General features: G+C 44.4%; 2 protein-coding genes across 2 annotated transcripts in view; one reads left to right on the top strand and one right to left on the bottom strand.

The window, feature by feature from the left end:
- pvalb7 (parvalbumin 7) overlaps positions 1-24,264 on the bottom strand; it is a 36,066-nt gene that overhangs the window by 8,302 nt on the left and 3,500 nt on the right. The gene's annotated exons all lie outside the window — the stretch shown is intronic.
- Positions 2,455-24,264, top strand: part of ncf4 (neutrophil cytosolic factor 4) — a 35,699-nt gene continuing 13,889 nt past the window's right edge. Inside the window, exons 1-6 of the mRNA XM_083930623.1 lie at positions 2,455-2,550; positions 3,378-3,462; positions 3,576-3,735; positions 14,464-14,534; positions 15,262-15,389; positions 18,558-18,606. Coding sequence (XP_083786749.1) covers positions 2,519-2,550; positions 3,378-3,462; positions 3,576-3,735; positions 14,464-14,534; positions 15,262-15,389; positions 18,558-18,606 — 525 coding nt within the window. The 5' untranslated portion in view covers positions 2,455-2,518. The remainder of the gene's footprint in view (positions 2,551-3,377; positions 3,463-3,575; positions 3,736-14,463; positions 14,535-15,261; positions 15,390-18,557; positions 18,607-24,264) is intronic.

Raw genomic sequence — 24,264 nt, 5'->3', positions numbered from 1 at the left:
ACTCATACTTGTCAACTACAAAAGCAGGGTGAGAGTTCAACACTGTGCTGTGACGTGTTTGTGTAAGGGGTGTGTGTGTGTGTGTGTGTTTAGCCTCAGTGATTTGGAGAATGTGTCTTTTCTGCTTCAGGTGAGATAAGGAGTGAGAGAAGAAAGAACGAGTGTCAGCACACGCTGTAAGAAAAGAGTCGGCGTTGACTGAGGCAGATTTACTGCTGAACACAGCTTAAAGGATAATACACATCACAACGTCGATCCCTCCGATATATTTCCCAGTCAGAAGCTTGATAGCACGCTCTGTATGATGGTAATTTTTTGACACTGCAGTGAGCTTGTGTTTCTGTTTGTGTGACCATAAATTAACAGTCCTCCATTGTGTGACACAGCGTGGGAGGCTAGGATGGGCAATATTTACACTAATCAGTCAAATTGAATGTGGGAGTGATTCGTTGATGTTTAAGATGGTGCGTGTGGGCAACTGACTCTGGAGGAGACAGCTCCTGGAGGTGCGACTGAACTCTGGGATAAAACCGAAGCTCTGTCAGAATAATCAGTGAGAGGCCACTTCCTGAGAAGTGCTCAGAGAGTCCCAGGGCCTCATGTGACCCAAAGGTTTCTATTTTTAAATCTGCTTTTCAAAACTCATTTTACAGTCGCTGGTTTTGGTACAGTGGCCTCTGCAAGTACCTGTGCAAACCCAACACATGCACCAGAAAGAGGTCGGGTGTAACCATCTTTATTTAATGCCTTATATGTTGACACACCTGTGGCCAAACCCCAGAGAGAGACAGGGTGCTTTCAGAACAGAAACTGGCATATTACCAGATTACACAAGCACAAGCAGCTGCACTCTGCCCAGTAGAGTGTGATAGCGCCCCTAGTGGATGGATCTGGCTAAATCACCTGCTCTGTCATGCAGACTTAGGCTAAATATGTGACAAGTTGACAAAAAGCCCAGCAATGTAAATAAAAGAGAGCAGTAAACACATCGTATTCTGCATAAATTAGAATCAGAATCAGAAATACTTTAATGATCCCAGGGGGAAATTATTTTTCTTACGAAACTCCACATATACAAACAACAAATATTAGAAAAAACAAGAATATAAATATATATAACTGTATATATATAAGAAATAATAATTGCAATTTACAGAAACTAATATTTACAATAGTGAAATATATACAAGTTCAAAATACCAGACTAATGTGCAAAAGAACAGATTGTTTATGATTGAGTCTGTGTTACAGAGAGGGGCTGACGGACTCTCCAAAGGTGCATTTTATAGTTTAATGACCACAGGGAGGGATGATTTCCTGTGGTTCATCTGGGTGCGAGGAGTCTTCTGCTGAAGGTGCTCCTCTGCTGGGCCAGTGTGTCGTAGAGAGGGTGTGATACATTGTCCAGGATAGACCGGAGCCTGGACAGCATCGTCCTCTCTGCCACGGTCGTCAGGGTGTCCAGCTCCTCCCCCACGACATCACCGGCCCTCCAGATCAGTTTGTTTCAGTCTGTTGGTGTCTGCGACCTTCAGTCCCATCAGTTGTTGATGTAATTCTGAATGATAGTTGTATAGGTTGTGTTCACCAACACAGACAGAAAGTCCAATCAGATCACCCAGATGCAAACACACTGTAGCAATATGTGTGTGAAGTATCCAAATATCGGCCCTGAATTAATGATTTTCTGCTTTTAAATTTCCAAATCTGTGTGTGCAAATCATATACCTGATTATTTCCACTCGCCATTAGACAGAACTGTTACCGGTTGTGCCACTCTACCCATGGCTGGATTATGGACCGGGCCAGTGGGGCCAGTACCCCAGTAGAGGCCCCCCCTCTAGGCTTCAGACGTGTGTGTGGCCAAAGACGGAAGGAAGCTGAACGCCAGGGGTCTAGGAGTCCACCTCACATGCTGACCACAAGCTGCTGTTTACAACATGAGCTAACCATGAGGGCCCCTCGGATTATTCAGTGCTTACAATGCGAGGGCCCCCAGACCCTTTGGTGTTAGTGTTCAATGCAGGAAACGCTGTAGTGGCGCCGCACCAGCCACTAGAAACGACGGGTTACAGAGTGCAGTGGTGCCGTCGTCCCATTGAGTCTGAACGTGCCGTTAGACTGAATCAAAAATGAGCTGCGGTCAGAGCTCAGAGAGAAGCCAGAGACATGTGGACTTTGACATCCGGTAGATGATTTTGTGAAGGGGAAGGTAAAACACATCGATAAGTGGTGGGGCCTCCAAAAGACATGAGCCCAGGGGCCTCACGGGGCTATGATCCGGCCCTGCTGCTGTTTGATCATTGCTCGCACCCCGTTCAAATGAAAGCACCATCCTGTGGTGTAGTTTAGGGAACTTTCGCTTCCTCTTGCCTGTTTCCGCATAGTTACCGCCCGCTGACAGTTGCGGACGCAGTCAGCGAGCGCAGCCTGCAGAGTGTGAGAGGAGGACGCGCTCCTGTCCGCACACAAGCGAAACTTCCTCCGTGTTTGTCCTTTTGTCCCTGTGCGCAACATCATGTCGCTGCCGCAGCAGTTACGAGACGAAAGGTGAGAGTCGCACTTTTATACCAATAACTAAATGAGCAATTAAACGTCCTACACGGTGTAATAAAAGCATTCAGTTGTTATCAGGGTTCCCTGTGATTCAGTCTGACAGAACGACGCAAATGAAAGTTCAGGCTGTTGCTGTTTGTTTGCAGAAGTCGTGCGTTTGATTTTGTTCCTCTTTCTCCGCAGAAATGTTATAAATAAACGTATTAATCATTCATATTTCATGTAACAGCAGATGCAAATGTTAAGATAGTGTCATAATTAGCTCATATGTAGTTTTAGATGGACTGTATTCACATCTTTTGATCATCATCACTCTGTTTAAACGTTTGCAAACATTTCACAAGACATATTTAACATTATTTCAGACTTTACAATCAGCACTGCTCCCAATAGACTACTGACCTCATCCTGTACCCTGCACTGTGCAACATGCCTGTACCAAGGTCACTTCTGCTTTTTGCACTATTTGGTCTTATTTAATCATATTTATTCACTACAAATTACATTATTACCAACAAACCAAACAAGAACAACTGCACTATATCATGTCAATATGTATATTTGTCTATTTTCCATTTCTTCCCTTTTTAAATTTAACTTTATTGTTTATTTTTGCTATTTTTTATCTTATTTTGTCATATTCTGTTGCTGCTGTAACAAAAGAATTTCCCCGTCTGCTGGACATTAAAGGTTTTCTGATTCTGATTCTGATTATTTACCAATGTTTCAACTTGAATACATTTAATATAATTGAATAAAAATGTGCTTTCCAGCTGCAACCTCCATGAATTAACAACCTCCTGATTATTTCTTATCCTCAGTGACTTTGATCAGCTGCCTCATAACATTCCTGTCAGCGGCACCATTGCTGACACAGAGGAGAAGAAAGGCTTCATCGACTACTTTGTGAGTCTAAAAACATTAACCACTAACTTTTAACTCATCCTAGATAAGCATCAATGATGAGCGGTGCTAAAATCAGTGCCCGTCTCTCATTCACGTCCCTCTTTCTCTCCCAGTTGTTTGTGATTGAGGTGAAGACTAAAGGAGGGAGTAAGTACTTCATCTATCGGAGGTACAGAGAGTTTTTCGACCTCCACCAGATCCTCGAGTCCAAATACTCCCCGGAAACCCCGGAGAAACCTGGTCCCAACACCTGCACCCTGCCCACTCTTCCAGGTGAGGGTTCACAGCACCGATAGCTCCAGCTGCGTGTTTCACATTGCTCAAATACATGTCTGTCAGCGGCTGTCACTGATACGTTATTATGCTCCTCCAATATTGTAAAATTGCGTTCCTGGCGAGGTGGATTGCGTTTCGGGCTGCCATGCCAGACTGTGTCCACTTAAAACACATTAGTAAGTTAGGGTGCACTCACACTGTCCTTCTGCACCGCGCCCCGGGCTTTAGGGTACTTGTCCCCCCCCCCCTCCGCTGTCTAGCCCGTTTGTACTCACACTACCTGGGCCTCGCGCAAATGCTTCTTGCCTGTCTATCACGTGACACTGTCCAACACGTCACACGCATTGATCAACGTCATCGCGATGCGTCGCTTTGTTTACAAATCTTTCCATAGACCTCAGAGTTTTTGTGCGTCTTGTCGACTGTTTTTGAATCTTTTCATCGACCAAATCTGCAGAAAACTCTCCACCTCCGCATCACACCAACGTGAACCTTTCGCCGCCATTGTTGTTGTTGTTAAATGTCCGCGCATGGTCCGTCCTTCTATTTTGTATTTCCGAACAGGCGCACATAAAATGACGTCAGAACCACCGTAGGCCTCGTGCTCGTACACGTGCTCGTGCTCGTACATGTGCAAACGCGCTTTACAAAAGCCCACCTCTCTCAGACAAGCCGTGGATGGCCAGCTGGCCGCAGCTAGGCGCGGAGCGGGTGCACTCACACTGGTCAAAGGAACTAGGCTTTACCCGCAAAACCTGTTTTGGCCTGGTGCGGAAGGACAGTGTGAGTGCGCCCTTAAAGAACAAGAGCTGCTGATACGTTTCTGGGATACATGTGTAAATGTCCGGCCAACATGCGACAAAGGACCAAAATACATCGACGTGGTCTTGATTTGAACTTACTGCAGGTTAAGCCTCAGGTTTTTCACAAGGACAGTTGGTGTTAGGCAACAAGTCAACATAAAAAGTGCAAACCAGTAAGTGTCTTCATCCTGATATACGTCACTTTGAATATTAGTCTGGCCTCCTGGATGTACCGGACGTCATGCCCCTTCCACTATCCCTGCTGTCTGTGTTTGTGATTGATTTAAAGATACAAACAGCCCAGAGTGTTTTTTCCACTATACCAGAATGTTAACTCCAGCATCCAGACCAAGTTAATTTACTGTATACAGGCAAGTCCCCATAAAGGTTTTTTCTTACAGACAGCAGCTACTGATGCATTTCAGTGAGAAACCTGAGTCCTAGTGGAGTGGTTTGGCAAATGAGTTGTACCTGGCTCACATTCTGCTGCAACACAGCGGCACGTCATCTATCAATGCACTGCGTTGGTCAATCAATTACATGCAAGAGCACCTTCCAGCTCGGTCATTCTGTACTGTGAGTGGTGTGATATTAGACCACCGTGCAGTGTTGTGGTGTGTGACACGCTTTCAAACTCATGGTTGTATTTATCAAAATGGACTTCCTGCTCTTATTTCATTTATTTTTGTTTATTTTGCTACCTGAACAGCTGCTAATGACGTTCAACCAACTGTGGTTTTAATGATTCCTTACTGTATAATGGGATCAGCACACGTGCTAACACTGCAGAATACTCCTGTGAAGCTACTTGTGTTTGAGGTATAGCTGCATCAGGTGTTGTGGTTAGTACAGAAGTCATTTTAAGCTGCTGTTTGACAACTTTTAAACTTTTAAATCAGTTGACTGGCAGTTAGAAACCTGTCAATGCCATGATGACACTACCACTACCAATTCAATTTTAAAACAAATTATTTCGATCGATATTATAGCAATGATGCAGGTTTCATCATTTATGAATACACAAATTTAAAACTATTAACGGAGAAATCCCGGAGAGTCGCTAACAGCTGGACGTGGCTAACAGTGATTAGCTCGGGGCAGCACGGTGAAGGCATTCAAACGTCTTTTTTAAACACTAGTATGGCTCAAAATAACAGCAAACCTCTGTAGTGGCATGAGAAGAGTTCCTGCACACTTCCTTTTGGATTAACTTAATAATAATCCACTTGAATGGACTTTACTATGAGAGGAGCTGGTACAGGAGCCTGTAAGTAAGACTTTAAAACACTCTTTTAATAAACTCCGGGTTCACTAACTACGTTGTTGGTGCTTTGTTTTGTGTGTAGGGACTCTTCTCATGCTACTGCAGAGGTTTGGTGTTATTTTCAGCAGCATTAGTGGTTAAAAAAGTATTAGTGGTTTTTATGCCTTCACCGTGCTGCCCCGAGCTAATCAGTGTTAGCCACGTCCGGCTGACTCTCCCGGATTTCTCTGTAAGTCGTTCATACACAAAATAATCTGTCTCGATGGCTTGTTTGATGTATGTAAGTGCTGAAAAAGACCACTCTACATCACCGCATGGTCAGTCATTCCTTTCTTGTTTGGGGAGAAGAGTTTGAACTGTAGCTTCACAGTGATGATAGTGAGTTTGATGTGTCGAAGCTTTGCTGCTGACTGAATGCACAGGGGACCCTGTTTTCTTTTTTGTTTCTTTACGGCATCATTTCTGCCTTGTCACTGTAACCTTCACCTACACACGCACACTCATTCTGCTCGGCTTCATGCATATGGAGAAGAACAGACTGTGTTCATGGCGACAGCTGGATGAAGTTTCCCCCTGTGGCCGCAGGAACCGAAACCCATCTGAACTGCTACATTTGTCGAAAACAGATACGACATATCAGATATCATAACCTCCTGTTCTGTCCGTATGCGTTCAGATCAGATCGAGGCACGTTAGCTGCGTGTTAAATTAAGTAAGAATAGCGAAGAATAATTGCCGCGGCCCTTTAGAGATTTAAATACAATTAAGCCTCGGTTTTGTGTGAACTTATTTTTCTGTAAATCCAGTTCTATTGAAGTCACAGGGGTATAGGGGCAGCATATTTTAGGCACATGTTGCTGCAGAATAATGTGACGTTGCACTGAAAATGCTGCGTTACATCTCTAGTGCCCCAGTGAGACAACTGCTGTGTGAAGGGTCACTCCGTCTCTCAAAACGCTTATTCAGCAGAATTTAAATCGGCCTTTGATATTGAGTATTTGAGTCCAATCCAATACACATATTCACTTTAATGATCATTAAATATGTACCTGACCCAATGACACTACATTTAAAGTAGGCACGCCTTATTTCCATGACGCTAAATACTAAAAGTGTCACGGGAGGTGACGGGGAATACACGGAGGATTGGACCCAAATGCAGATTAACAGATTAAATCAACTTACTTAACAGAAAGGTGCACCGAAAACAAAAGGGACAACACGGAGAGAACTGAGACAAACTGAAGTTTGGGTCCCAAAATTTCCCCTTTTGGTCTCAAGCTGAAAAAGTTCGGGAACCCCTGAGTTCACCCACTGTCATTTCTCCCTCCCAAAGGTCGTGAAAGCATTTGTAATAAAACGAAGCTATCACTGTAGCAAAGTGTCACGTTACCATCAGACCTCATCATACAGTAATGACATGAGGAGAGTCCTTAAAACCTTACACCAGATGACTGAAATAATGAAGTACAATCCAGTGAGTGACGTCCAGTATAGGCAGAAAAGAGCAGACGGTAGAAGGACATGCCGCAGGGGAAATAGCCATGTTGAAGGTCGAGAGTTTTGATCAAAGAGATGAAATGAAAGAGACGGATTCATCCATCTGTCTGCTTTCAAAAGGCTAATCCTGGTTAGGTACGTGATGGCAACAGAATGAGACGAAATCTTTTCTACTTTCTCTAATTTCATCATCTCATCTTCATCCGCTTATCCGGGGTTGGGTCGAGGGGGCAGCAGCTTTAACAGGGGACCCCAAACTTCCCTTTCCCGGGCCACATTAACCAGCTCTAACTGGGGGATCCCGAGGCGTTCCCAGGCCAGTGTGGAGATCTAATCTCTCCACCTGGTCCTGGGTCTTCCCCGAGGCCTCCTCCCAGCTGGACGTGCCTGAAACACCTCCCTAGGGAGGCGCCCAGGGTTCATCCTTACTAGATGATCCTGAACCACCTCAACTGGCTCCTTTCAACGCAAAGGAGCAGCGGCTCTACTCCGAGTTCCTCACGGATGCTGAACTTCTCCCCCTCTCTCTAAGGGAGACTCCAGACCCCCTCCTGAGAAAACCCATTTCGGCCGCTTGTACCCGCGACCTCGTTCTTTGGGTCGTGACCCAGCTTTCATGACCATAGGTGAGGGTAGGAACCAAGACTGACCGGTAGATCAAGAGCTTTGCCTTTCTCAGCTCTCTTTTCTCTAATTTGTTGCAGCTTAGATATATTTGCATTTGGAGTTCACTCAGGTAGAAAAACACCAATCACCCTGCAGAACAAAACGTATAATTCACCGGTTATCGTTCCTCAAGCACCTGCTTAACTCAAACGACAGGTCATGAGACATTTGGGTGGTGGCTACGATGGTGAGGCTTTATCCTGGAAGGAGATTACACATCCTAGTGTCCATGGGAATATCTGGAAGTTAAGTTGTTTTTGGACAGGGACACTATGAAGTCGACGTCGTTTATGAAGGATCTTACAGGCGAGGGTTTTTAACACCAGAGCAGCTGTCCAACATACGGGGTGTAGCTCCGGTGTGACTGATTTGTAACACCTCTTGTTCACGGTCATAAATTTTGACTTGATTCACGTCTCGATGATGTAATGACTCTGCTTTTCACGGCCTCTGTTGAGCTACAGGCACGCCTAAAGATTTAAGGAGTGGGCCATTTGTTGGAGGAGGCGCAGCTCTGCATACCTATAACGTTGTAAGATGACAAGCGGTTTTAAGAACAAGAAGGAAAGAGAGAAGGAAATCACCCAGCGAGGTTTATCTGGACATTAAATCATGTCAGTTGACGCAAAGTAGGGCTGGGTATCGGTGCTATCTTTTTACCGTACCGACCAAAATGACCCAGTAGCAAGTAGTATTGAAACTTCTTCAGTCAAACAATACCTGCATGATCATTTTTGTACCCATATATGAGTTTTGCTCACAGCCAATCATGCAAACGTTCTTTGATTGAATGTGACATGTGATCGGACCACTACCGCAGAAGCCACAACGATGTGGTGAAGCTGAGTGCTGTGTATTTTAAGATGTTAGCAGTTCAGCATGCATCTACGATTTGAAAGTATGACTATACACACACGCCTGAGGTGTCTGATAAAAATAAATGCATAAAGTGCGGAAGGATTATTTCAAATGAAGCACTCTAATGGTATCTGTATCAGTTTAAGGGTACAGTAATTGGTACTGCTATTGCACTTTTTGAAATGATACCCAGCTTTAATGGGAAGTCATTGGCCCATGCAAGCGAACTGTTGTTAAAGAAGATTAAGTGCTGGCAGGAAGCACTTAGACCGGCCACGATCAAACAGAAACCTTTAAATTAGCAAGAGTCAGCCGGTGCAATAACGACTCACAGAGTGAAGAGTGCTGTTTAAAGCTCAGAGTCAGGCTGAGCAGACAGAGGCCTGCGAATACGAGACCTGAATCTGGTCTCGGACTTAATTAATATACTCAATACACTAATTATACAACAGTTTAGATGCCTGCTTGTATCATAACAGTTTTACCTTGACCACAATGCCACTCTAAATGTTTTTATTGGGTTTTTTGAAGTCTGCAAAGCATGTAAGATTAAATATAAGTCATTTGGACCTCACAACGTCTACTCAGTCAGTCAGCGGCTGTGGCGCAGCATGTCTGTGTTTGTCCTCTTGTCCTCATCTGCTCTGTCGCTCCAGTTTTATTCTGCAGCTCATTGTTTTTCCCACAAGTCCGTCTGGGAGCCGTCTTCAGTGTCCGTATTGATTATCGGAGGCTGGAAACCAACATCTGCACCAATAAAAGTCTGAGGGCTTTGAATTGGGTGCTCGGACCATCGATTTAGGAGAGATGAGGACAGAGTGAGGCGCTTGCATGCGTGCAGATTAATAGATGACGTATGGACGGTGAATCAGCTTGAGCTGCTTTGCACTGCAGACACATTTCGGTTCGAACACAAATTCTATTGACTTGTGAACACGCAGATGAGAGATTGTCTTTGGTCCAATATGCGATATGATGTCGTCTTCTGACGTGGTCATTTTATGTTGAATGTTTGTGTTTCTGGGACCTATCTCGATGTCTTAATGCTCGTCTCCTCTCGTCTCTTTTGTCTTTTCTGCGATGCTGTAAACGGAGCTGCTGCGATGCAAAACAAATGTCAGACATGTTCGTATCGTATCACATCTCCTGCCTTAACAATCGTATTACAGATACAAAAAACTAAAAATAGAATATCGATTTTATTTTGAGATACTCCGTTCACTCGGTAGCGCTCGTCGGGTTACATTAACCCCACATTGGGAACCGTCGGACAAACTGATGGACTGTATTCTAGAGTTACACCTCAAAGTAACCTCATCTGTTTAATGTCCATGGTGCGCCTGCAGTGTTTTCTTACGGCTGGAGCTCTGCCACAACTGCATCCAATCCAAACCATTAAAAAAAGGCTGTTCTGCTGTGTTCTCAGCTCCTCTCTGTCCTCCCCTAAGTGCCTCTTCCTTCCCTTGATGTTTACTGCTTATATCGTGTGCCAAACAGGGGGTAAAGGTACGGATGCTTTTTATTTTTGGCACTTTTTTTAACCTGCATAGAGGAGCAGATGAGTGAGGTTTGCCACATAGTGTGTGTGTGCCAGACAGTTTCATCAGTCGTACAAATGCATTGCAAAGTCAAGGTCAAGATGAAAGGACTTTCTAAATAATAGACTTTCACAACCTATATAGCGATTGCTTTTCAGAGTTGCATGGGTTCTTGTCACACAGGCTATATACGAACCACCTGCCGTGCAGTGTAGAGACTGCAAGGACGACCTGCACACACTACTTAAGGCTGGAAAACTACCATACTACTATACTTTACCACCTCTGTGTGTGTTTTTGGGTGTGAAAACATGTTAATATTCTCCTTTAAATCCTCAAAGCAATTTTAGTCAAAAGCAACTGGACTGGTTATTTGTCTAGGAAGACGTTTCACCTCTCATCCAAGAGGCTTCATCAGGTCATGTACGCATCTGACAAGGCTGGGACTGGACCAACTAACTGGTGTGAGATCCAGGTATTTAACCTCTCACAAGGCCGATGATGTCACTGAAACCTTTTGTGCTCCAAGTGCCAACGCCCGTCGTTGCATTACATTGGAGAAGCAGAACTACCACTGCATGGGCGCATGGCCCAACACAGGAGAGCTAGCTCCTCGGGCCTGGACTCCGCTGTCCACTTGCACCTCAAGGAGAGGGCCCACTCCTTTGATGACGGCGATGTCCGGGTCTTGGACAGAGAGGACAGTTGGTTTGGAAGAGGAGTAAAAGAAGCCATTTATGTAAAAGTGGAGAAACCATCGCTAAACAGAGGAGGGGGTCTGAGACACCACTTATCTCCAATTTACAATGCTGCCCTTTCATCCCTTCATTCAACAATCGAACCTCAACGAACAACTGTTCACAAAAGGCCTCCTGTGACCCCAACGACTATCGTTAAGACTCAATAGAGCACTAACAAAGTCGAAACCAACTTCCCACCAACGACTGTCACTCTAAAGACGGTCGTTGGCACTTGGAGCACAAAGGGTTTCAGTGACATCATCGACCTTGTGAGAGGTTAAATACCTGGATCTCACACCAGTTAGTTGGACCAGTCCCAGCCTGGTCCTGGTCGTGGTCCAGTCCCAGCCTGGTCCTGGTCGTGGTCCTGGTCCAATCCCAGCCTGGTCCTGGTCCTGGTCCTGGTCCTGGTCCTGGTCCAGTCCCAGCCTGGTCAGATGCGTACATGAACTGATGAAGCCTCTTGGGTGAGAGGTGAAACGTCTTCCTAGACAAACAACCAAGTCCAGTTGCTTTTGACTGAAATGGCTTTGAGGATAACGACGACCTGGACGAATGAGAGCATTCACAGGCTCATTCTCCTTTAAAAGACTTAAATTGCTCATCAGTCGAGGAGAAGGCAGATAAGCTCGTCTCTTTATATCAAATGTGATTTTAATGCGCGGCTGCTGTGCAGTATGTTTTATTGTGTATGATGTGACCTTTTATAGGATTCCAGTCACATGTTTTCTGTGACAGCACCAGTAATTAACCCAGACCCAAGCACCAGAGTTGTTACATAAATTCTTTATAGTCTTTAAGGGCGGTGTCTCTCAATGTCACTTTCTATATTGGGAAAGTTCTACTTTTCGACAAACTCTGATTTAGCGTCTGCCACTGAGGAGTCTGCTGGATAATATTAGATGTGATGGGTTTAATTGCAGTGCCAGATCTCATCAGGATGGAAAGGGAATAAGAGAGACACGGGGGAGAGAGAGGAGGGAGAGGGGGGGATGGGTTGGATGGGAAAAAACAGGAAATGGCACACAGGTGTGTTTTCAAATTAAAACTCCTGTGATTAGTGGAAATGAATTACTGAAAAATATCTTAATGCCGGACTGTTTTGTTCCTCCTCTCTCTCTCTCTCTCTTGCTGTTTTTAATTAGTTTTCTCCCATTTCCGTTCTTTTATTCAATCATTTGAGTCTCTTTCCATCATATTAATCTAAATGTATCAGCCGCTATCTTGAAGTCAAACAAATTCTCCTCCCGTTATTTTGTTTTTAATGCAGCACAGATATTAATTAATTCATTCATCTTCAACTGCTTGTCCCTGTCGGGGTCTTGGGGGGGCTGGAGCCGATCCCAGCTGACATCGGGCGTGAAGCGGGGTACACCCTGGACAGGACGCCAGTCTATCGCAGGGCACATAGAGACGAACAGAGACAGACAACCATTCACACCTACGGGCAATTTATAGTCATCAATGAACCGAACACCTGCACGTCTTTGGACTGTGGGAGGAAACCGGAGAACCCGGAGGAAACCCACGCAGACACGGGGAGAACGCGCAAACTCCACACAGAAAGAATGTGAACCTGGAACCTTCTTGCTGTGAGGCGACACTGCTGCAGCACAGATATGATAGAAATAAAAACTATTGAATAATAGATTTGCGGTGAGCAGAGCCTTTTATTGAGTGAAGCCTCAGCAGGTGGTGAGAGGTGAGAGGATGAGCGAACGATCCACCAGAGTTAGTAAATGAGTGAGTTTCAGTCTGTGAGTGATGGAGTGCGTTATCGCTCTCCAGAGGGAACGAGACGAGATAAATCGAGAGAGGAGAGGGAGGGCTGAGTATTGTGGCTGAGGGTCATTAAGACTGTGCTAAATTTGATTTAACAGCAGAGTTAGATGGCTTCGGATGAATTGTTGAGCCGCCTGATTTAGCACCATTAGGGGTCCTCATCATTTTTGACTGGACTTGGTGCGATATAAGGGATGATGGGTCATATGTCGACACTCTCGAGCAGGACTCTAGTCGACGATTTGTGTAGCCGGAAGAAATTGCAAATGACAGTTGTGGCTCAGCCAAACTGCAGGGTGTTTGTGTGGTACACTCAAAAATATGTGCCAACTTTTGTGGGGTAAAGTGTTTACTCAGGCTTTTACTGAAATCAGTAGCAAAGATAAAGTACTATTTCATTGAATCCCACCGGTGAGGTCCTCTAACTAGCCTAGCATGCTGGTTCATACCATGGTCTGTATAAAAGATGGACACAGCATAGCCGTCAGGGTCTGTTCTCTCAACTTGATCCAATTGTCCTCTGCTACATTGTTGTTTTTCCATGTTTTTGTAGCCTCGTTAGCGCAGCCGGCAGCGCGTCAGTCTCATAATCTGAAGGTCGTGAGTTCAACCCTCACACGGGGCAGGAATTTTGGGCCGGCAGTAGCTCAGTCTGTAGGGGACTCGGCTGTGAACTGTACGGTCGTCAGTCTCTCTCCATTAATTGCATGTATATAGGTCCTGTTTGTGCATGTGTGTATATTTTGGGCCTGTGTGTGTGTGTAACATGAATAGTAACAGAGTGAAAAAATTGAATTTCCCCTTGGGGTATTAATAAAGTAATAGTTTTTCTACTGCGGGATTCACCATCTTGTCAGACTTTGACTCCGCCTCATTTCCTTTTACCAAAAAAAGGGCATGTATGTGACGTTGGGGGGAGGGTGATACGTCCATCTGGCTGACGTTTACCTCCGAGGAGAAGTGAGGACCAGAGGCTAGCTGTCACTCAAGAGGCCGTGCCCCTAAATATTCATGAACTTTAGCCTCCAATAAAATAAAAACTAGCCTGGTACAAAAAAATTCCCCACCCTCAGTGTTGTCATGGAGATATGACCTAAACACACAGACTATAATGTTCTTTTGTCCTTAAACAGGTTTAATGATGCTGTGAAAACGGCCTTTTAACATGGGGATCAATGAGAAACTGCTCTATGATGAAACCTGCCCCTAGTGGCCACTCTGAGAACTGCACTGCACTGTGGTGGGAGCTTGGTTATTACAAGCTGATCTACCACTTATACCACCTATAGTGTCAATAATTCACCACCACAGACTGTTATACAGTGGAATCTATATCACATCGTCAGCGTCCGTCCATTTTTTCCATTTCTACCTGCACACTGCGCTCTCTCTAGAAAAACGTATGTTGGCTCTGAAGCATAGTATGCGTGAGGTGTGCACATTCTGCACATTCTCCTTCCAGAAATACCAGTTTACAGTACCTGTGTGAAATAATGTCGGCCTTGACTTTACATCTGACCCGTGGTTATTTCATTCCTGCACCTTTCTTCATTGTGAACCTGTGTCTCTTTTAGGAAAAGTCTTCATTGGCAACAAGAAGGAGATCGCAGAGAGCAGAATCCCTGAACTCAACACTTACATGAAGGTAATCACGCTTCATTTCACGCACGGTGCAGTATTTTATTTTGTAGGGAGAAAAGAGTTGTTGGCATGCTCCGTATCTCCTGCAGCGTGCGGCGCAGAAGCCTACAACTTAGTGGGCTGAACGATGCTGTAGGTGGAAAAGCACTGACTCGGATATTTCAGCGGTAGTTTTGCAGATGGAGCTCAACATGTAGGCGTTGCTGCTCTCTTCTCTTTGCTCTGCCCTGTGCCCACATCACGTCTGACTGACTGTAGTTGTGGGACTTTTGACATGTTGCAGTGTTGCTCCATCGCTAAAAACACGATCAGGTTCTCGTTCTCCCACTCACTCACTTCTCTTTTCTGCTTTACTCGTTTTTTTTCCCCCGCAACCTACGTGGTGCACTCTCTCGCCTTCACTCGCCTTGCACTTGTAATCTTTCTCGCTTCATCTCCTCTCTTTTTCATCCGCTCCTTTCACCCTTCTCACTCAAATATCCCACCACCCTACTTCTTCTTCTCTTCCATCAAACTCCCACTCTCCTAAAGCCCCTTTTGTCCCTGCTGACCTCTTTAACCATCAACCCCGATTTCCCTCTCTTTCCATCTCTCCTCCATCGTCCACCTCAAACACTGCCTCACTATCTGTCTTTCAAACCTTTCTTTACTCTATCCTGTCTTTCCTTTCTTGGTATTCAACTCCTTTTCATCTCTCTTGCCTCATTCTCCCTCTCTCTCCTCTCTTCCAGAGGTTGCTGGGTCTGCCAACATGGTTGTTGCTCGACGAGGCCGTCAGGATGTTTTTCTACCAGACGGAGCAGGACAGCCAGCACCAACCGCGAGCCCTCAGGCGTCTCCGCCCACCTACCCGCAAAGTGTAAGCCCTGCTGCACACAATGCTAGCATTGGGGGGGGTGTCACTGGTAGTTATGCCAAAATGCCAAACAGCTAGCTTAACCCTCTGACCACAAGGCGAGATGTGACTATATATGCTATAAATACCACTTTGCTCCTGATGCATTTGCAGGGAAAAACATCAATTCTTTCATTGTTTATGTTTATTTTTATAAACTAGAGCAGGGATGTCAAAGTCAAATACATCAGAGGGCCGGACTGGTTCAATGTTTATTAAAACATATTAAAATGATTGCATATAACCTATTGAACCAAGACCTAACACAGTGTACCGTATTATATATAGTCATTAAATGAATAATCCAATATTTTTGTACAGCTCCATCAGTAATTTCAGGTGAAAACATTTTCCAACAGGCTCTAAGACATAAACAAACTTGTCCTGTACATTAAATGAATAAAGCTAGATTTTCTTATGACTTTAGTTATTTCAAGGAAAACATTTTCAACAGGTAAACAGCAAAAAATAAAGAATATGTTCCTTTATATCAAGATAAAGACACACAGCTTTGTGAACATGTGCTTGAAACACCCTGTTCTCATCGTCCACCTCCCCTTTAGCCATTATTGGGGGGGGGGGGGGGGGGGGGTGCTGAACGTTGACATCTGCCCTGAAAGCTTAAGAATATTGAAGACGGGGCGGCCCACTTGCGGCGCTACAGTGAGTTTGCGGGCTACCGTTGGATTGTGCGTAATGTAGTTTTTTTGCGTGAAAAACACCAGCTGCTGTGGCGTGCGGGCCGGTTCTAATACTAATCAAATATCATCCCAGGGGTCAAGATAATTCATTGACGGGCCAAATCTGGCCCGCGGGTCTTGACTTTGACACCCATGCCCTAGAACATTCGGACACAGAATCCGTAAACTGTGCACAATGACCAAAGGATGCCATCCGAGCCTCTAACTGTTGTTTTTCATGTGAGACCCTTTGAGAATGTTTTTTTTTCCGAGCTTCAGGAGATACTGCAATCATGCAAAGTGTTTGAGGGTCCAAAGGTGTTAGCCTTGGTGAATTAGGTTTAAAACTGAAGCACCTGCAATTAAAGATGAAAAGGGTTATTTGTTACTTGAGGGCTTGTTTGTTCCCTAAAATGATTTCCATACATTTATTTCCTTTAGGCTCTCAGTCAAAGCGAGTGAAACCCTCAAAATGTGACCATGTGTCCATGAAATACCAGAAGCTTTATGATCACCGAGATGGGAAACTGTCTCCTTCATCTTTTTAAAGTTACCATAATTAGTACCGAACTCGTATCATGAGGCTTTGTAGGAGCAGTTTTCATCCGTTTGAAATAATGAAGAAAAATGAAATATTTAAACACCGTTTTGAAATCAAAGTATTACAGATGGGGTTCAGGTCTCAGTTTAATGACGAGGAGAAGTGAGAAAGGCTCCTTAAAAGAGTAAAGTGATAAAGGACTTTATTCCAAATGCTGAGATTTTCGGATTTATATTGATAATTAAACCGGTAACGCGAACGTGTCGGCATTTTGATGTTTTTTCCAGCTAAGATGTGCAGACACAGGCGGACGATTAACAAAAATATAATCTAAACTTGTAATGATGATGATGATCACTGACTTATTTGGTAGAACTTGCTGTAACGTAATGAAACTAATAGTACTTGGAAATAGGATTTAACTCCTTTCTGTAAATATGCATGTGGGTGTACAGGTAGCAGAGCTGTCGATCAGACCTCGAGAAGTTGACTTTGAGACTCTTTATGAATGCAAAGAGACAAAAGGGAAAACTTTGGCAGACTGACATCCGTGCAATTTTCATTACAGAGCTTTCCATCTAGATGAGTGCTATTAGGTCTGCGTATCGATTAACGGAGGTCATTTAGACTGAAAATGCAGCAACACAGAAGAAACTGAATGAAGGAGAAGACGAGGTTACCTGTGTGTGTGCGTGTGTGTGCATTTGTGTGTGTGTGTGTGTGTGTGTGTGCGTGTGTGCGCTTATGCAAGCATTTACTTCCTCCAGAACTCGTTATTACACATTTAGCCAATATGCCAATATCAAAAGTTAATTAGAGTGAATGAGCGCTGGAAGTCTTCGTCTTATTGAAAAGTCTTTTTACAGGAAACACGGCTTATGAGGGACACATTAGCTGTTCGATTGAACGCATGATTGTCTGGTTATTGGGCTTCATCTTGAGGGCGATATTAAGACTCTACTGGCAGAACCAAATCCCCCAAATCCCCTCTTATGATTATTGCCAAATACCAAAAGCTCATAAGGAGAAAGTTGGGGGGTGGAGGCAGCTGCTGCAACAAACTGTGTTGCCAAGCAAGCTTCGGCTGTGCATCAGTCACAAGTGTGTGTGCTGATGTTGTAAATACATGCCTGTATGATTAACCAGTGTGCAACATTCAGTATTGATTTTTTAACAGTTTGATTTTTGAGTTTAGAGATGCAGCATCTACTTACAGTACAACAAGTCATTAATATTTCATGTCAAATCAAAAGATGAGGCTGTCGTCACGTGCGATGCACCATTTGACTAATAAGTGCGGCCTTGATTCCTCACATTGTATCCCTGAATCTCTGTCTTGCATCATAAATGGATGCAGTTAAGCGGTGGAGCCAAGGATACATACATTTGGGGGGAAAGCATTGAGAAAACTCCACCACCTCGTATTTCCCTTTTTACTTCCTCATTCATAACGGCCACACGGGCTTCTCATTGCACACATCCTTATGGTTGGATTACACCAGCAGGAGATGTGGCAAAGGGGGACTCTCTTAACAGGAAATGATGCAAAGGTAGACTCACATTACTTCCTCTGCTCTCGCATCTGACCTACCTTTATCTACAGTGCATGGACATGTATGCGTGTTAGAACATTACAAAGGAACTGTGACATTTCCTCTTTCCACTGTTGCGACATATTTGATTTTTCCTCGTTGTCCTCATCCGTATTTTATGCACCAAATTATGGAGAATATAGATAAGCAGCATCGGGATCGATAAAATCCTGATGATACCCATCCCTACTCTCAGCACCCCCACCTCTGACTGACTTCCAACACCGCTGCATTCAGGGGTGACGCGTCCTGTGGTTGATACACCTGCACTGTTTCTCAGATCTGTTCACTCATACGTCGTCTTATCTTTGTCCCTCAGGAAGACAGTCAAACCAAAGATGGACCTCTTCTCCTCCCCCAGGGCCGAGGTATGTGTACAGCAGTCGAATGTTTGTAGTTGTTGCTGTGGTTACTATCTCCATGGCCACCCACAGAGCAGCACAACTTTTTAGTCAAACGACCACGCAGAATGCACGGCATCGCCTTTAGAAGTGCCATGTGATCTTAACAGCACCCTTAGCGTGGATGCATCTCATGACACAAACACACACACACACACACACACACACACACACTGTCCTGCCCATGGTACTGCATTACTTTTGAGACCCAAGATGCATTGAACCAAATAGATCCGTATAAAACAACATGAACAAACAAATCGACTAATGTTTCAAATCGATAAGGATGACTTCATTCATTTGTCACTTTTTCTCCTGAGACACCGCTGACCTCATCGAGAGTTCCCGCTACACTTCCTTTTTATACTTTCTGCATCCATTTCTCCTCTCGTGTTAGCCTCCCCCTCCCTCCCCGCTGCATCTCCTCCTCCCTATTCCCACATCTCCCCTTTAAACAACCCTTAAGTGTGTCCTTGTTTCCTTTTCCTCTCCTCTCCCGCTGACTCTTTTCAAGGTTGCAACCGTCTCTCCCCGTCTTTATCTTCTTCTTCACATCCACTCATTTTTATTCCGTGCACGCCCTCTCCTCTGACGCCTTAAATAAGGGCAAAGAAGCAGTGTTTATATTCTGTGGTTGTTTTACCCTAAGAGGAGGGGAAGGGGGTGCTTGTGAGATTGTGCAGCGGATGTGGTTCAGGTGTGTTGGAAGGGAATGCAGTCGGGTCTGAGGTGAAACTGGTAATGACCTGCCAATTAAATCCTCCGAGGAGGCAAAAAAATGGATTTTATTCTTTGTACGGTCAGCGCAATCCCAAACTGACCTTTCCACACACACATTTGCACTTCTATACCTTTGTAGCCTTACAGACAATGCATTCCCTAACCCCCAAAAGGGCATTAATGCTCAGCGTTAGATGCTCTGACTTAATTTTGTCCATATTTGAGCATGTTTACTGAAAGTTTATGGGTACGGAGGAAATGTAGCAGTACCATTGGAATAATGGGGACAATGTAGTCTGTGTAGCCAATAGTTCAAACGAGATATGACCATAGGACACAAAGACATTTAAAAAATGGCAGAACCTTTTGAGAAGAAGCTAGGCTAGTTAGTCAGGTTAGTTAAACATCTATATTATGTGACTTTGCCCAGGTACACACTGCAGCAGTTACTAGAGAACAGCTGGGAGGGGATTGGCTGATTGGCTGGGAAGTTGGGAGTTGGATGGTAGCAAAGGAAAAGTCGAAGTCCTGTCCTGTAGTGGATGTACTGCACAACATGGCAGCTTAAACGATGCATGGCAGTATGTGGGCGGTGATGGTTACATCATTTGAAGCCGACCTGAAGCATAAATGTGCTTTAAAGAGGTATTTTGCTGATTTAAATCCAGGTCTGTGTCATGGCAACGTGGGTACGGTGTAATATGTATCTCCTGATCCTGACGTCATGGACAGCCCAGAAACTCTGCAACTTCAATTTTATTTATTATAGTTTTTAACTTGAATTTGAAGATGAGAAAGCTATGAAGTTATAGACCCTTAAATAAAGGGAAATAAAGTGAAGTAACAGACAGAGGCCCGCGGAGAGTGGGCCCAGATCTGCTGGATGACCCAAAACGTGTTGTTTCATGTCAGAACCATCTGGCAAAATCTGCCAAATGACGCGTTTTGCGGATCAGCGTTCATCTTGAAATTGGTCCTCACTAAGATAGATCTATGAAAGCACACACATGCATACGCTACTAGGGATTTAATTTTAAAATAAACCAGTAGAGCCTCGCTGTAAGTGTGTGTAATACTGTTTGTGTGGGAGAGGATACAGTTGATAGTACAGTCAGACCGATGGATGACAGCCATTACTTTGGACCTTGGAAACTAAGACGGACGTTTTTCACTCTTGTCTGATGTTTAATAAAACAAACACTTAATTGACTCTTCATGAAAATATCTGCAGATTATTTTTAGGAAGAGATTTTACAATTCAGTCATGCACAGAAGATTTTCTTGCAGTCTGCACCGTATACAGCCTTTAATGTTAGAACAGTTTTGCAGGTGAAGTGTGTGTGCTTCTGCAGCTCTTGATCTACGTGCACTTTATTCCCTTGTAAAAGCATTAACTTTTCCTAACCACACAGAAAAAAGTGTCTCTACCTCTCAAACACACACACACACACACACACACACAAACACACCTATATACACACGCTCTGTATCTCTTTTCACGCTCCAGCGGTGTTTCATTGCCAAACTAAGAGCAACAACTCAGTTTCTCTCTCTCTCTCTCTCTCTCTCTCTCTCTCTCTCTCTTTCTCTCTCTCTTTCTCTCTCTCTCTCTCTCTCTCTCTCTCTCTCCCTCTCTCTCTCTCTCTCTCTCTCTCTCTCTCTCTCTCTCTCTCTCTCTCCCTGCCTCCCCTCCCTCCCACACTGAAGTAAAACATTGGTGTGCTCTACTCACGAAGCAGCCAGCCTACTCAACATTTATTTTAGCTCTCCCCCTCTTTCTTTCTGAGGAAAATGAGCGCTCCTCTCTGTCTTTGTGTGTGTCCTTTTATTTTCAACGCGGGGAAGTGGCTGTTAAACTCTGTCCAAACAATGATCAATGGCTGGTCTGAACCTGATGGATAAGAGGAGAGCGCGTGCATTTGTCACAGTAGAGCCGGTGCGAGCTTTGGCGTTTACGCTACAACACTTCATTCCACTCCACTTAGTATTAGCTCAGGCTCAACCCCAAACAGTGATGAGTAATTGTTGTTGGCTGTGGCGCTACGAGCATCAAACAAGGTCAAGCATGATTTTAATGATGCACAAGCTGGAGGGCCGGTTTGTAACAGGGAGAATATGTTCAAGTGTGCAAAGTGTGCAAAAATGCAAGAAAGAAACTCATAAAACAGAGAAAAGTCTTCATCAAGCGGGTCCTTATCGACCGAGACTCAGCCTTTCTTCTTTTGCAGAGAGGCATTAGAGCAGAAATTAGATCCTATTTGAGGGTTAAGACCTACACGAGCAAAAAAAGCTGATATGCAAATACGCTTAGTACTTGAAATATGACCATAAACCTCAAATGTTCGCTCTCACCTGTATTATGAGCTGAGTATTGTGCAGTAGAATGTGGATGTGACTCATTCTGATGAATATCTTTTTACCAGTTTACCTCGGTCACTTTGTTTATATACATATAGTTTAGCAGCGAGGTTAAGATGATACACTGATGTGTCAGCAGGCTAAGTGAGCCTTTGAGTGTGTTTCTGGGGAGTCGAAAGGAGGAAACTGCTGAGAATTATACCTAACGCTGCAGCTCTACTCGGGTGTTTTAGTCTGTCGGAGGTCACTGTTTTAGTCTCATGGCGCATTAACTGTTTGATGCACTCTCACCTCTCCCATTATCCTCGTATCCAGCAGCAGCAGCAGGAAGCTGTCTTCAGCAGAATAGAGATAGATAAACCCAGTGCACCCTGCCTGCCGTGCTCTACACAGCACAAAGACAAAGATAGCAACTAGCTGCAGAACATGGTGGACCATTTAGGGCGCACTCACACTGTCCTTCCGCACCGGGCCAAAACCTTTTTTTCAGCTAAACCCTAGTGCGTTTGAGCAGTGTGAGTGCACCCGCTCCGCGCATAACTGCGGACAGTGGGCCGTCAACAGCCCGTCTGAGAGAGGTGGGCTTTTGTAGAGTGCGTTTGCACAAGTACGAGCACGAGGCCTACAGCGGTTCTGACGTCCTTTATGTGCGCCTGTTCGAACATAGAAAATAGAAGGACGGACCATGCGCGGACATTTAACAACAACAACAATGGCGGTGAAAGGTTCACATTGGTGTGGTGCGGAGGTGGAGTGTTTACTGCAGATTTGGTCGATGAAAAGATTCAAAAACAATCGACAAGACGCACAAAAACTCTGAAGTCTATGGAAAGATTTGTAAACAAAGCGACGCATCGCGATGACGTCAATCAATGCGTGTGACGTGTGACGTGTTACGGCATGATGACGTATAGGCAGCAAGAAGCATTTGCGCGAGGCCCAGGCAGTGTGAGTACAAACGGGCCGGAGAGGGAGGGGGGACAAGTACCCTAAAGCCCGGGGCGCGGTGCGGAAGGACAGTGTGAGTGCGCCCTTAGAAGCTTAGGAGTAAATGTTGGACTAGTTTGCTGAATGTCTCATTGAATACAAAATACTTTTGATTAATGCAACTTACAAATGTCCAAATGCATACTGTAGTTTCTCTGTGACAGTTGAGAAACACAAGTTACCCACACATATATTCAAACGACCTCTGCAACCTTATACCTCCTGTGATCCTTCACTCCAGGCCTTCTAGGAAGTGGGCCATCTACTTAAAGAAAATACACTTTCATTACACGTCAGGGAGAGGAAAAATACCCTCAATTCTCATCTTCACCTCCCTATTGCCAGACTAACGAGATGAGGGTTTAACAAGCTCATTAAGGCGGGGTCGGCGCGACTCTAATTGTACGCCAGTCTAATTGTAGCGAATGATTGCTCCTGGGGGCTGGCTGAACCCAAGGGTTGCGTGGCTACATTTAGAGGCCTGGCCCTTTGCCGGTCACTTGAGGTACAGCAACACAAAGCACCTGCTCCGGATAAACTACAATATAAACATAATGAGAGGGAATGGAACATGAAATTACAAAATATGTCATTAAGGGAGCCTTTGTATTTCCCACATCCCTGAAGAGGGATCTGTAAGGACGCAGGCTGCATCGCGTTCTGATCTATTGACGCTGCTGTGGATAGAGAGACCTGAGCCTCTGCTCCTGCGATGATAGATCTCATCCTGCGTGACTGTTGAGTAACAACGGTGAATCATAGTCGAGCTCTTTCTCTTTCATTCAGAAGGTATTGCCTTCGCCTAAGAATTGTTTTTCTGTCGAACACTTGGAGCAACAGATCTTGACGTTATAATAACCTGGTTCCATACATCTGAACTCCAAGTTTTTAAGGCTTTGTCTGAATAAACCTCTTCTTATGTCTTTATGTGTGTGAACCGACTGTCGGATTGACATCTGCCTGGGCCAGTATTCACAAAACGTTTTATCTTACCACTAGGAAGACTCCGTAATAGCACTAAAAGTTCACAACTAAGCGTTTCCTGTTAAAAAATATTCACAAAGTTGTTGAAACTTTTAGTAAGGAGCTTGGACTTGAACTGTTTTGTGTCTCTGCCGGTGAATTCTTGATATTCATACTGTAGGAGGTATGTGGCCATATCCAAATCAATATTTTAAAATCAAAACGAGGGCTCAGTGTCAGTGATTCAACATGAAACAAAGAGTAATATCGGCTAATGACTAGTCAAGTACGTGCAGCCTGCTATTTAAATTACATACATTCATCTTCTGTATTGCTCTTAGAGTTGTTCTACTTAAGGAGTAAGACAGCGTGGACAATGAGAACAAATGATGTGAGAAAAAGACAGAAATAGAGAATAAGGGAAAACGACGAGTAAAAGTAAAGTGATGAAGAGGTGGAACAATGATAGTGAGGGGAGATGAAAGGAGGTACAGCGAGATGGGGAATTGCTTTGTCACATCATATTTGGTGTTTGTGCGTTGGAGATTTTATCGCCTCCAACACGTTTTCACATCATCTATAAATTACTGCCAGTGG

This window comes from Echiichthys vipera (genome assembly GCF_963691815.1).
Source record: "Echiichthys vipera genome assembly, chromosome: 2".
Taxonomy (NCBI): domain Eukaryota; kingdom Metazoa; phylum Chordata; class Actinopteri; order Perciformes; family Trachinidae; genus Echiichthys; species Echiichthys vipera.
This window is presented reverse-complemented; position numbering and strand designations above follow the sequence as displayed.